This window comes from Eurosta solidaginis, chromosome 2 (genome assembly GCF_040869045.1).
Source record: "Eurosta solidaginis isolate ZX-2024a chromosome 2, ASM4086904v1, whole genome shotgun sequence".
Taxonomy (NCBI): Eukaryota; Metazoa; Arthropoda; class Insecta; order Diptera; family Tephritidae; genus Eurosta; species Eurosta solidaginis.
Genome location: NC_090320.1, coordinates 56,899,255 through 56,911,590, shown reverse-complemented (window position 1 = coordinate 56,911,590; position 12,336 = coordinate 56,899,255). Strand labels below are relative to the sequence as shown.

Genomic DNA, 12,336 nt, shown 5'->3' with positions numbered 1-12,336 from the left:
AATCTTAGTGCGAAATTAATATCTCAGTCAGATATATTGTTGGTACCTTAACCCACATTATCAATCACGCCATCACAACCTCTTGTTTTCCATCCCTGTGGAAAATTGCGTCTGTGCGACCAGTAGCGAAAACTAAATCTGCGTGTAGCCCCAGTGATTTCCGTCCAGTTAGCATCTTGTCTGCCCTGTCAAAAGTCTGTGGGCGTCTTCTGTATGATCAAATTATGTTTGGTTTCCCCTTACCAATCTGGTTTCAGGGCTGGGCGAAGTTGCTCCACTGCCATGTTAAAAATCTTGGATGATATTCGCGTACCAATTGATAAAAATCAGCTGACCCTGTTTTGTCTACTTGATTTTACAAGAGCCTTTGATTCTGTTGATCATTTATTACACTGTTCAAAGCTAGGTCGGTACTTTGGCTTAAGCACTGGTATCTCTGGACTAGAAGTACTTACTTCTGGTGTTCCACAAGGCTCAATACTTGGCCCTCTCTTTAGCCTGTTTATTATCGACATATTTTCGTCTTGCAACTATATAAGTCTTCATGCATATGCTGATGATATTCAGCTGTATTTATCAGATTCCTTATTGATTGATTGATACCCTAACTCAAAAGTTTAAGAGCTTCATTCTGTATTGCGAACGATAGCTCTGACGAACGATTCGCCTCCAAACGATTTCGTATAGCAATGGTATTCTCTATCATTTTCGTTCGGACTTTTCCTTTCTTAGTTAATTTCAAATCGGAAGGTGAAATCATTTATCAAATGAAATGTTACCATCGTTTAACATAGTGCAAATACACTAGCGTTTCATCTCTGAGGCGAAACGAACGTTCGTTTCGTAATAGAGAATGAGTCCCTAACACTGATCAGGTGTCGATTATGAACTGGGCTCGAAGCAATAGCCTGCGCCTAAATTCCAATAAATCTTTTGTCCTGCCTATTGCGAAAAAGAGGTTGCAAGGTGTTGCCTTGCACCGGCTATACTAGAACATGATGCCTTTGCAGGTTGTTAGTAAAATTACTAACCTTGGCTTCGTGATTAATTCCTACTTATCCAGTGCTGATCACACAAATTCAGTTGTATGTAAGTGTATGCCTCCTTAAGAAGTCTGAGGCTGACTGGTGCTTTTACATCTTTAGTCATTAGGCGGAGACTCGCTATTCAACTACTGCTACCTATAATTTCATACTCCGAATTAGTCTATAATAAGTTGGATTCACAATCTGCCCACAAAATGTATGTGTTATTTTATCATATTACTCGGTATGTTTATGGTCTTAAGAGATATGATCAATCTCCAGCTGGAGAAATAAACTTTTGGGATGTGATATTTTCCAGTACGGTAAAGCCAGAAGCTGTATTTTTCTGTTTCGTCTTATGTCTTGTAAGTCTCCCTCTTACCTGTTTGTCAAAATTGTTTTCACGAGGTCTGAGCGTACCAGTGATTTAATTGCCCCTACCTTTAATTTCATAGCATCTGCGAGGTTGTTATTTGTCAACACTATAAGAACCTGGAATTCCATACCTGCCTCCGTTAGGGGTAAGCTAAACAAAAGTAATTTCAAGCAAATTTTATTTTCTTATTTCGCAAATTCTGACTTTAATTGTGACCGATTATTATTAGGTTATTAATGCCTTCTAATACTATTATTAATAATGTTATTATTATTATTACTATTAGTGTTAATATTATTTATACATTTTTATTAATATATTTACACCTCTGCCTATTGTTTACTTGATATAGTTTGTCGTCGATGCGAAATAAAAATCTGTCGTCAATTACGATTTGCGAATTTAACTCCACGTATTAATTTATTTGCGGGTGTTTTGTGGGTTTATTTCTACATATTTAAAGGAAACTATTACAAATATGCTTAACATTTAACAAGCTAACAAACAGTACTTACCGCAGTGTTGTTCGCTCCAATTCTTCATCGACGACTAAACGGTCACCAAATTCATAGCAACTTTGTATGCAAGAGTTAGAGCGACTAACATTGCGGTTTACAAATAAATATAATTGAACAGTTATGAAGTCAAATTTATGTACCTATGCGAAAGAGCGAGACATTTTCACATATGTATTCATGTTTAGCGGACAATTTCCAGGTTTCAATAAAACAAACAGACTGTGACATATGTACGTACATATGTATGATGATAGAACAATAAAAGAGGATGACAAAATATTTGAAACAGTTCATACAGTAAAAGGGCCGTGCTTTAACATCCCCGCCTCCGTGAATCAACCAGATTCACCACAACTTATGTCAAGGACGGCCAGATTCGACGCCGCTCTACGTTTTACGCCACCAGAAGTTCTAACGTCCGCTCGCCGAACTTCGCCGTCGTGCCCAGGGTAAATGCGTTCTATTTTGCCGCGACACCAGTCGCGTCTAGGCACGTTCGGGTCGCAAATGAAGACAAGGTCCCCTTCCTGCAACTTCTTTGCTCGTTGGCACCACTTCACCCTACGCGTCAACGTGGGGAGGTATTCGTTAATCCAACGCTTCCAGAAGTGATCTCTCAACTGCCTGGCAATTCTCCACTGTTGGCGTAGACCAGATACCCTTTCGATGACGTCGCCCACAGCTGGCGTTTGTGCGTTATTAGATTCGGCTAGGATAAAGTCATTGGGTGTGAGTGGTTGTTCTTGATTCACGTCTACAGGTAAATGAGTGAGAGGCCTTGAGTTGACTATATTTTCTGCTTCAATTAAAAGGCAGTTGAGGGTGTGTTCCCGTGGTGCTACCTCTTTCAAAGTGTGCCGTAGGACACGCTTAACGCATTGCACCAACCTTTCCCAAGCACCCCCCTCTGCTGGATTAAATGGCGAATTAAACACCCAGTCAACTCCTCGTCGAGACAACTCATCTTGCACGCGATTACAATCAAAAACTTCGCTAAATCTCTTGGCCTCTTTGTCAGCACCCACAAAATTTTTCCCGTTATCCGAACGCAAGCGTATAGGTACACCGCGACGGTTTACAAAATTTCGAATTGCAATGATACAGGAATCGGTGCTCAAATCGTGGGCCAACTCCAAATGAACCGCTCTCACAGTCAAACATGTGAAGAGTGCCACCCACCTCTTCTCCGTGCTGCGTCGTACAGTTACAGTTACCGGGCCGAAATAGTCCAGTCCTGTATAGCTAAATGGCCGGATATATGGTGTAAGCCTGTCAGGAGGCAGTGGTCCCATCAAAGGGGCCTTCGGCTGTGCTCTACTTATACGACACACTAAACATCGTGCTATTTCACCACGTAACAAATTTCTCAGCCGTGGAATCCAGTAAGTTCGACGAATTTCACATATGGTAGCTTCTGTATTTTGGTGATGCATGATACAGTGATAGTGCATTACGACAAGCTTTGTGAATGCGTGTCTCGGCGGCAATATAATAGGGCGTCTAGAACTTATGGGCAGCCAGCTGGCAGCGTCAATACGACCTTCTACACGGAGCACCTTTTCTTCATCAATGTACGGCGAGAGATGGACGAGCTCGCTATTATGGGCGATGTTCTGTCCACTTTCGATTTGCTGGATTTCCGTGGAGAACGTCTCACGTTGTACAAGTCGACATAGTAAGCGTTTTGCTAGTTCAGTTTCTCTAGCGGACAGACCATGACATTCATTTGCTTGTGTTTGGCGGCGGCAAATGGCAATAAAACGCAATACCCAGGCGGCGGTTCTGACCAGTTTCCTGAAGGTAGAAAAACGTTTAAATTCAAAGAGATTAGTGTCAATAATTACCAAAACATATTTAGATCGGAGCTCTTCATCAGGATCTGCATTCTCGCAAAACAGAGATTCACCAGTAGGCCAAGAAAGATGCGATGCTTTGAGAAATGGTGGGCCGGCTAACCAGGGCGTTGTCGAATGAGTCGCACCTGATTATTTGTACGTGTGGCTACATCTGCAACGTTAAGATCAGTAGGAATCCACCTCCAATTTGTTGTTGTTGTTGTTGCCAATATTTCTGCAACCCTGTGTTGATGAACGTCGCCCACAGCTGGCGTTTGTGCGTTATTAGATTCGGCTAGGATAAAGTCATTGGGTGTGAGTGGTTGTTCTTGATTCACGTCTACAGGTAAATGAGTGAGAGGCCTTGAGTTGACTATATTTTCTGCTTCAATTAAAAGGCAGTTGAGGGTGTGTTCCCGTGGTGCTACCTCTTTCAAAGTGTGCCGTAGGACACGCTTAACGCATTGCACCAACCTTTCCCAAGCACCCCCCTCTGCTGGATTAAATGGCGAATTAAACACCCAGTCAACTCCTCGTCGAGACAACTCATCTTGCACGCGATTACAATCAAAAACTTCGCTAAATCTCTTGGCCTCTTTGTCAGCACCCACAAAATTTTTCCCGTTATCCGAACGCAAGCGTATAGGTACACCGCGACGGTTTACAAAATTTCGAATTGCAATGATACAGGAATCGGTGCTCAAATCGTGGGCCAACTCCAAATGAACCGCTCTCACAGTCAAACATGTGAAGAGTGCCACCCACCTCTTCTCCGTGCTGCGTCGTACAGTTACAGTTACCGGGCCGAAATAGTCCAGTCCTGTATAGCTAAATGGCCGGATATATGGTGTAAGCCTGTCAGGAGGCAGTGGTCCCATCAAAGGGGCCTTCGGCTGTGCTCTACTTATACGACAGACTAAACATCGTGCTATTACACCACGTAACAAATTTCTCAGCCGTGGAATCCAGTAAGTTCGACGAATTTCACATATGGTAGCTTCTGTATTTTGGTGATGCATGATACAGTGATAGTGCATTACGACAAGCTTTGTGAATGCGTGTCTCGGCGGCAATAGAATAGGGCGTCTAGAACTTATGGGCAGCCAGCTGGCAGCGTCAATACGACCTTCTACACGGAGCACCTTTTCTTCATCAATGTACGGCGAGAGATGGACGAGCTCGCTATTATGGGCGATGTTCTGTCCACTTTCGATTTGCTGGATTTCCGTGGAGAACATCTCACGTTGTACAAGTCGACATAGTAAGCGTTTTGCTAGTTCAGTTTCTCTAGCGGACAGACCATGACATTCATTTGCTTGTGTTTGGCGGCGGCAAATGGCAATAAAACGCAATACCCAGGCGGCGGTTCTGACCAGTTTCTTGAAGGTAGAAAAACGTTTCAATTCAAAGAGATTAGTGTCAATAATTACCAAAACATATTTAGATCGGAGCTCTTCATCAGGATCTGCATTCTCGCAAAACAGAGATTCACCAGTAGGCCAAGAAAGATGCGATGCTTTGAGAAATGGTGGGCCGGCTAACCAGGGCGTTGTCGAATCGAGTCGCACCTGATTATTTGTACGTGTGGCTACATCTGCAACGTTAAGATCAGTAGGAATCCACCTCCAATTTGTTGTTGTTGTTGTTGCCAATATTTCTGCAACCCTGTGTTGCACGAATGGCTTATATCGACGGTGCTCGCTATTGATCCACCTTAAAACCGTCATTGAGTCGCTCCACAAATAGCAGTTTTCACTGTCTATCGGATGATCTTCACGCACACAGTTAAGTAGGCGAGTTCCTAACACAGCCGCCTGTAGTTCAAGTCGCGGCACAGTTAGTGGCTTTATAGGGGCGCATTTGGACTTGGCACATATGAAAGATACTTCTATTTCTCCGCTCGAACTTACCGATCTGAAGTAGGCTACAGCTGCAAAGGCCTCCTCACTTGCATCTACAAATATGTGAAGCTGCAGCATTCGCGGAGTGCTACATCGAAAATAAAAACGGGGCATGGTGTACTCACTGACCGCAGCCAACTGGTTTCGCCACTTTACCCACGCGTCGTTGATGTCATTTGGCAGTGACTCATCCCATCGCATATTTCTTTTCCATACCTCTCGCATTATTAGTTTGGCGCTAACAATAAAATGAGCTAGAAAACCTAAGGGGTCGAAAATAGACATAACGACACTTAATAGCTCACGCTTAGTGGGGCATCTTGATCCGCTTATGACCGCGGGATCGACGTTATTAAATTTTAACTGAAACCCAAAGCAGTCGGTTGATGGTTTCCAAAATAGACCTAAAACCCTTTCAGTCAAAATGCCTTCTTTTTGGCCCATTAGGCGTGTGCACTCGTTACCACCTAGCATGTTAACTACCCTTTGTGAGTTCGATGAGAAATTTCTAAGCTCGAAACCAGCTTTCAAATGGATTTCCCGTACTTTCTCCGAGATCGTGATTGCTTCTTGCTCCGTTGCGAAGCTGTCCACAAAGTCGTCTACGTAGTGATGATTTAAAATAGCATCTACAGCTCGGGATGTAATGTCGTCGGTATTTCCATATTCCATTGCGTTGATGGTTTTAACATAATTTGCAGAGCATGGTGAGCAAGCGGCACCAAACGTCATCACTCGCATTTCATAAACTTCAGGCTGTTTTGTGGAGTTACCATTGCGCCACAGGAATCGTCTGGTTGCACTAGCACTTGGTGAAACATTTCTCTTATGTCACCACATACTGCGTAGGCACCTTTGCGAAAATGAAAGAGTATCGAGGGCAATGCTTTGTACTCCTGCGGTCCCTTCAGTAGGCACGAGTTAAGAGAGACACCTTCAACCTGAGCCGCGGCATCGAAGACTAAGCGTAATTTGCCTGGCTTATTGGGATTTCTGACGGCGAAGTGAGGTAAGTACCATGTTTTGGGCGATAATACGGCTGCTTCTGTTGGTAGGAGCTTACGTGCGTATTTCTTCTCTATATATGAGTTTATGATGCGTTCGTATGCAGCGCCAAATTCAGCGTCGCGACTCATTTTCTTCTCTACACCAACCAACCTCTTCAGTGCTAGCGGGAAGCTATCTGGTAGTACTGTGTGGTCACTCTTCCAAATGAGCCCAGTCTGGAACCTTCCATCAATACGAAGTGTGGTTGAATGCAATATCTGTCGTGCTCGGCTGTCGGATTCACTTTCTATTGGCGGTGCGGATCTAACTCCGAAGGATTCAGTATCGAAAAAGTTGGCCACCATATCATGGAGTGACTGATCGCTACAATTGTTCAGCAGCAAACATGACGACATCATTGGGGCGGGCATAGGTATGGATATGCTCGATGTTGGGCCAAACAATACCCATCCTAGTTCGGTGTTCGCAGCGAAAGGACCACTCTCTCTAACTCTTACGGTAGTGGATGGCAGTCCGAGGTGGCAGTGGTCAAGACCGATCAGAAGTTTCGGTCTAACTTGCGGATACGTCTGTACTGGCAACTCACTTAGATGCGACCCATGGCAGCTCAACTCGGACTTACTTAAACTTTGAGATGGCAAATTCAAATTTGAAACCCCATATACGTTTCGTACCTTGTGCTTCTTGCGAACACTTACTCCACTTATTGACAGGTCAACAATGACGGCTGGCTCCTGTGTTGCGCGACCACCGAACCATTGCAAGTTCAGACTCTGCTCACGTCCTCGTAGTCCAAGTTCGTTCAGAAGAGTATTGTCAATCATTGTTATTGAAGAGCCTTCATCTAATAGCGCATACGTCTCGACCGATCTGTTGATTCCATACAAAATGACTGGTAAAATTCTAAATAATAACTTACTTTCAGCGCCGTTACTGCAACTGAGCACAGCCGCTTCTGCGTCCTTTGGCTGTTGACTACCTACTGGCAGTTGCGTGTGCATTACGGTGTGATTCTTGGCTTGAACCATCGAAGTTTCGTGTCTTTTGGCTGAATTTACTGCTTTCGGAAAATTGGTCGTTGGACGTTCGACCTCATGTAGGAGTTTATGGTGCATTCTCCTACAACCCTCTATAGCGCATGGCTTGCGCCGTTGACAATTACGCATACCGTGTCCAGAGCTAAGACACCCGAAGCAAAGGCGGCTCTGCTTTACTTGAGCCCACCTGTTTGCAACAGTCAGCTCAACAAATTGTTTGCACTCGGATGTTTTATGTTGACCCTGGCAGATTGCGCAATTTGATTGACGGCAAGTTTGCGCAGTGTGAAGTACGACCCGGCGTTTATGGTCCCGCACTGGATCACCATCCTGAACTGTACAGATGACACTCGCGAGATTCGTGAGCCACTCGCTAAACTGTTTCACGGTCGCATATGGTTGCACCGTTGCCGCATAACTAGCCCACTCGATTCGTTTGCTCATTGGCAATTTCATGACAAGCTCGTCGAGTAGCGTAGGGTTGGCTAAATGTAGATCTCCTCCTCTCGCCGATTGTAGGAAAGCGCAGATATTGTTCACGTTGCTGGCAAACGGGACAATTTTTACCATTGCATTTTCCGCTATGGGTGCAATTTCGTTTACGCGTGCTAGCTGGCTACGGATCAGCTGTTCTGGCCGGCCAAATCTAAATTTAAGTTGCTCTATTATGTTGCTAACGTTGTTCGGGTGAATAAGTAGAGACTTTACCGATTCTCTAGCTTCGCCCTTCAAGCTTCTCTGTAGCCGCTGATTATTTTCGAAATTGCTGTACCCGTAGACTGCCGTAGATTCTGTAAAGGCAGTATAGAATATTGGCCAGTCTTCTGGTTTCCCACAGAAATCCGGCAAAGCTTGCATTTTTCTAGGTAAGCAAGACGACGGTGCAGCTACAGAACTCATTTGTGTATAGGCAGGAGTGCTGGCAGGGTTAAACCCTAGCGGAGTGGTCCTAACAGCTGGCAGCGGATTAGCATACATATTATTAAGCGAAATATATTGGCAATTTGCGGTAGACGTAGTACTACAGGCAGTGAAAAGTGGCGGCGAGTAACGAATGTCGGCTAGTAATGGAAAAGGTGGTGTATTAGCAGTCGTAGCTGTTATTTCTTGCGTTCCCGTCGGGTGCGCAGATGGCAATTGCGTCGTTGGTGGCTGGGGAGCTGCCGACGTAGCACCCATACCATTGTTTGCTGCATTTTGCGCTTCATGATCCCTCAACTTTGTTTGAGCAGCTCTGAGGTTACTTTCGAGTACGGCTATACGTTGTTGCATTGCGCTAACCACGCTTTCTTGACTTGCTGCTGAAGTTGTTGAGGAACCTGAAGTAATTATAGGCGAGGCTGGTTTTGTTGCAGGCATACTAAGTGTTGTGTTTGACATTGGCACGTCTTTTTCCATTAAAGGCATGGCTGTTCTTTTGTGCTTACCACTGACTGGATTTAAACGAGTACTACGGCGTGGGGATTTATCCATAAAAAGGGCAATGCGCGGCTACTTATTTTTATCCCCAACGATTTGACGAGTTCCATAAATATGTAAATGTATTTACATTGCGAAATAAAAATGTGTCGTCGATGCGAAATAAAAATCTGTCGTCAATTACGATTTGCGAATTTAACTCCACGTATTAATTTATTTGCGGGTGTTTTGTGGGTTTATTTCTACATATTTAAAGGAAACTATTACAAATATGCTTAACATTTAACAAGCTAACAAACAGTACTTACCGCAGTGTTGTTCGCTCCAATTCTTCATCGACGACTAAACGGTCACCAAATTCATAGCAACTTTGTATGCAAGAGTTAGAGCGACTAACATTGCGGTTTACAAACAAATATAATTGAACAGTTATGAAGTCAAATTTATGTACCTATGCGAAAGAGCGAGACATTTTCACATATGTATTCATGTTTAGCGGACAATTTCCAGGTTTCAATAAAACAAACAGACTGTGACATATGTACGTACATATGTATGATGATAGAACAATAAAAGAGGATGACAAAATATTTGAAACAGTTCATACAGTAAAAGGGCCGTGCTTTAACATAGTTCATTACAATTTTGTTTTTTGTTGTACTATAAAAGATGTTAAGTCTCATTGTACTAATTTTTATACTCAGCGTGCTTTGCACACAGAGTATATGTAGTATGTGTACTGGAGTTTTTGTACTTTGTACGTATTTTGTTTTTGCATTTGATCCTGGGAGTTAGATTTCTTATAGTCAATAGTGAAGTCAATACATTTTGTTTGTATGTGTAAGTATTTATGTACTTGCATTTGTAAATGTTTTATTCAGGTTTATATAAAAATGTGGAAATATGTGTGGAAGTTTGTATTTTCATTTTGTTATATACTTGTATGTATGTATATATGTATGAATACGTTCACGTACAATTGTTGGTTTGGTTGTGTTTTTAAGAGGAACAAGTGTGCGTGTTTCACTGAAAAATATGTAATTTGTTTTTGACTTTGAAAAATTGTATTTTTGAGTTCAGAATAAAATTTGCTATTGAATTGAACGGTCCATGACGGAACGATACAAGGTGGCAGCATGCTGACATACCTACAATCATAAATAAAAATTCCATGTATTTTGTTTTTGTAAATTCGATGGCAAATGTCAAAATCGTACTGCTCCGAAAGTTGATGTATCAAATCAAATAAAAAAAGGGTATGATCAGCTGTCCCATGCTGCCACCTTGTATCGTTCCGCCATGGAACGGTCGTAGTTTAAATTATATCGGCATCCTACATTTCAGAAGTAGGTACTCACAAATTTTTTGTTTTCAAATAATTTTTATGGTGGCGATTTGTGATATTAAAATCCTTAATTTCTAAGAGCACTTTTAAGCAGGAATAAAAAATAAAAAGATATAAATAAACTTCAATTTAATTATTTTATATAAAAAGATGATTACAAAAAAAATCAAATATATAAACGAATGTCCTACGGGAAGAGATCAAGAAATATTACAAAAGATTACAAATTGTAACGAATGTGGTATATATTTGGTGCAGCTCCTGCGAAAATGTTGAAATTTTGAAGAAAGAGGATAACGAGGTGTGTTGAAAAGGAGGATTGAAAAAATATAAAATATAAATAAATTGGTGAAATTGGTGGTATTTTATCGTTAATGGAGATGGAGAATTGATATACTTAGCGGCAAAGACTGAAAAAAATATATTGGAGGCAGGGATGGGCGTTATCAACAAATTTGAATAACCATTGACGAAAAAAAAAAATAAATTTTTATTCATTATTCAAGAAAACTTGAGTGATGAATAACATGTTATTTTTTATTCAAGCATTTCTTGAATAATGAATAACATTTTCTCGTTATTCAAAATATTCTGATTGATGATAACCGCTCATTCTTATTTTTGCAAAATTCGAATAAAGAGCTGAGTTATTATTCCTTATTTACAAAAGATGGAATAACAATAAAATTTTAGTTTTTATTCAGTTATCCAAAAATAAAAAACATAAACCATCGAGATGCCCTGAAAATATACCCATATGCGTAACCAGTTCGTGTGTAGTTCTGAAGCTTCTTAGGGTAATATTCAGATGATTTTGGGGAGTATTCGTGGGGTTTTTTAGGGCGGTTGGGGGGTAATTTCTGGGACACCCTGCGGATCCTCCCGTGGCCTATTGGGGTCCATTCCAGGGGCTCCCTCGCGATCCTTCTAGGGTTTTGTGGTCATTTCGGGATGACTTTTGCGACTCCCTCGAGGTCTTTTGGAGGTCATTTTGGCATGGTTTAGGGGAGTACCACGGGGTCCTCCCGGGGTCATTCCGTGATCTTTTTGGGACTCCCTCGGGGTCATTTCGGGGTCATTCGTAGGTCATTTCGGGATGGTTTTGGGGACTCCCTCGGGGTCATTCCGGGATGGTTTTGGGGACTCCCTCGGGGTCATTCCGGGATGGTTTGGGGACTCCCTCGGGGTCATTTCGGGGTCATTCCGGAATGGTTTTGGGGACTCCCTCGGGGTCATTTCGGGGTCATTCCGGGATGGTTTTGGGGACTCCCTCGGGGTAATTTCGGGATGATTTTGGGGACTCCCTGAGGGTCATTTCGGGATGGTTTTGGGGACTCCCTCGGGGTCATTTCGGGGTCATTCCGGGATGGTTATGGGGACTCCCTCGGGGTCATTTCGGGGTCATGCCGGAATGGTTTTGGGGACTCCCTCGGGGTCATTTCGGGGTCATTCCGGGTTGGTTTTAGGGACTCCCTCGGGGTCATTCGTAGGTCATTTCGGGATGGTTTTGGGACTCCCTCGGGGTCATTTCGAGGTCATTCCGGGATGGTTTTGGAGACTCCCTCGGGGTCATTTCGGGGTCATTCCGGGATGGTTTTGGGGACTCCCTCGGGGTAATTTCGGGATGATTTTGGGGACTCCCTGAGGGTCATTTCGGGATGGTTTTGGGGACTCCCTCGGGGTCATTTCGGGGTCATTCCGGGATGGTTTTGGGGACTCCCTCGGGGTCATTTCGGGATGATTTTGGGGACTCCCTGAGGGTCATTTCGGGATGGTTTTGGGGACTCCCTCGGGGTCATTTCGGGGTCATTCCGGGATGGTTTTGGGGACTCCCTCGGGGTCATTTCGGGGTCATTCCGGAATGGTTTTGGG

At 43.2% G+C, this 12,336-nt stretch overlaps 2 protein-coding genes across 3 annotated transcripts in view; both read right to left on the bottom strand.

Moving 5' to 3' along the window:
* Positions 1-12,336, bottom strand: part of LOC137239777 (HEAT repeat-containing protein 3) — a 60,875-nt gene that overhangs the window by 27,762 nt on the left and 20,777 nt on the right. The gene's annotated exons all lie outside the window — the stretch shown is intronic.
* On the bottom strand, positions 6,284-9,453 carry LOC137239776 (uncharacterized). The gene is made up of 2 exons (XM_067765423.1): positions 9,428-9,453; positions 6,284-9,361 (listed from the first exon to the last, which is right to left on the bottom strand). The coding sequence occupies exon 2, from the start codon at positions 9,171-9,173 to the stop codon at positions 6,387-6,389; it is 2,787 nt and encodes a 928-aa protein (XP_067621524.1). The 5' UTR covers positions 9,174-9,361; positions 9,428-9,453; the 3' UTR covers positions 6,284-6,386.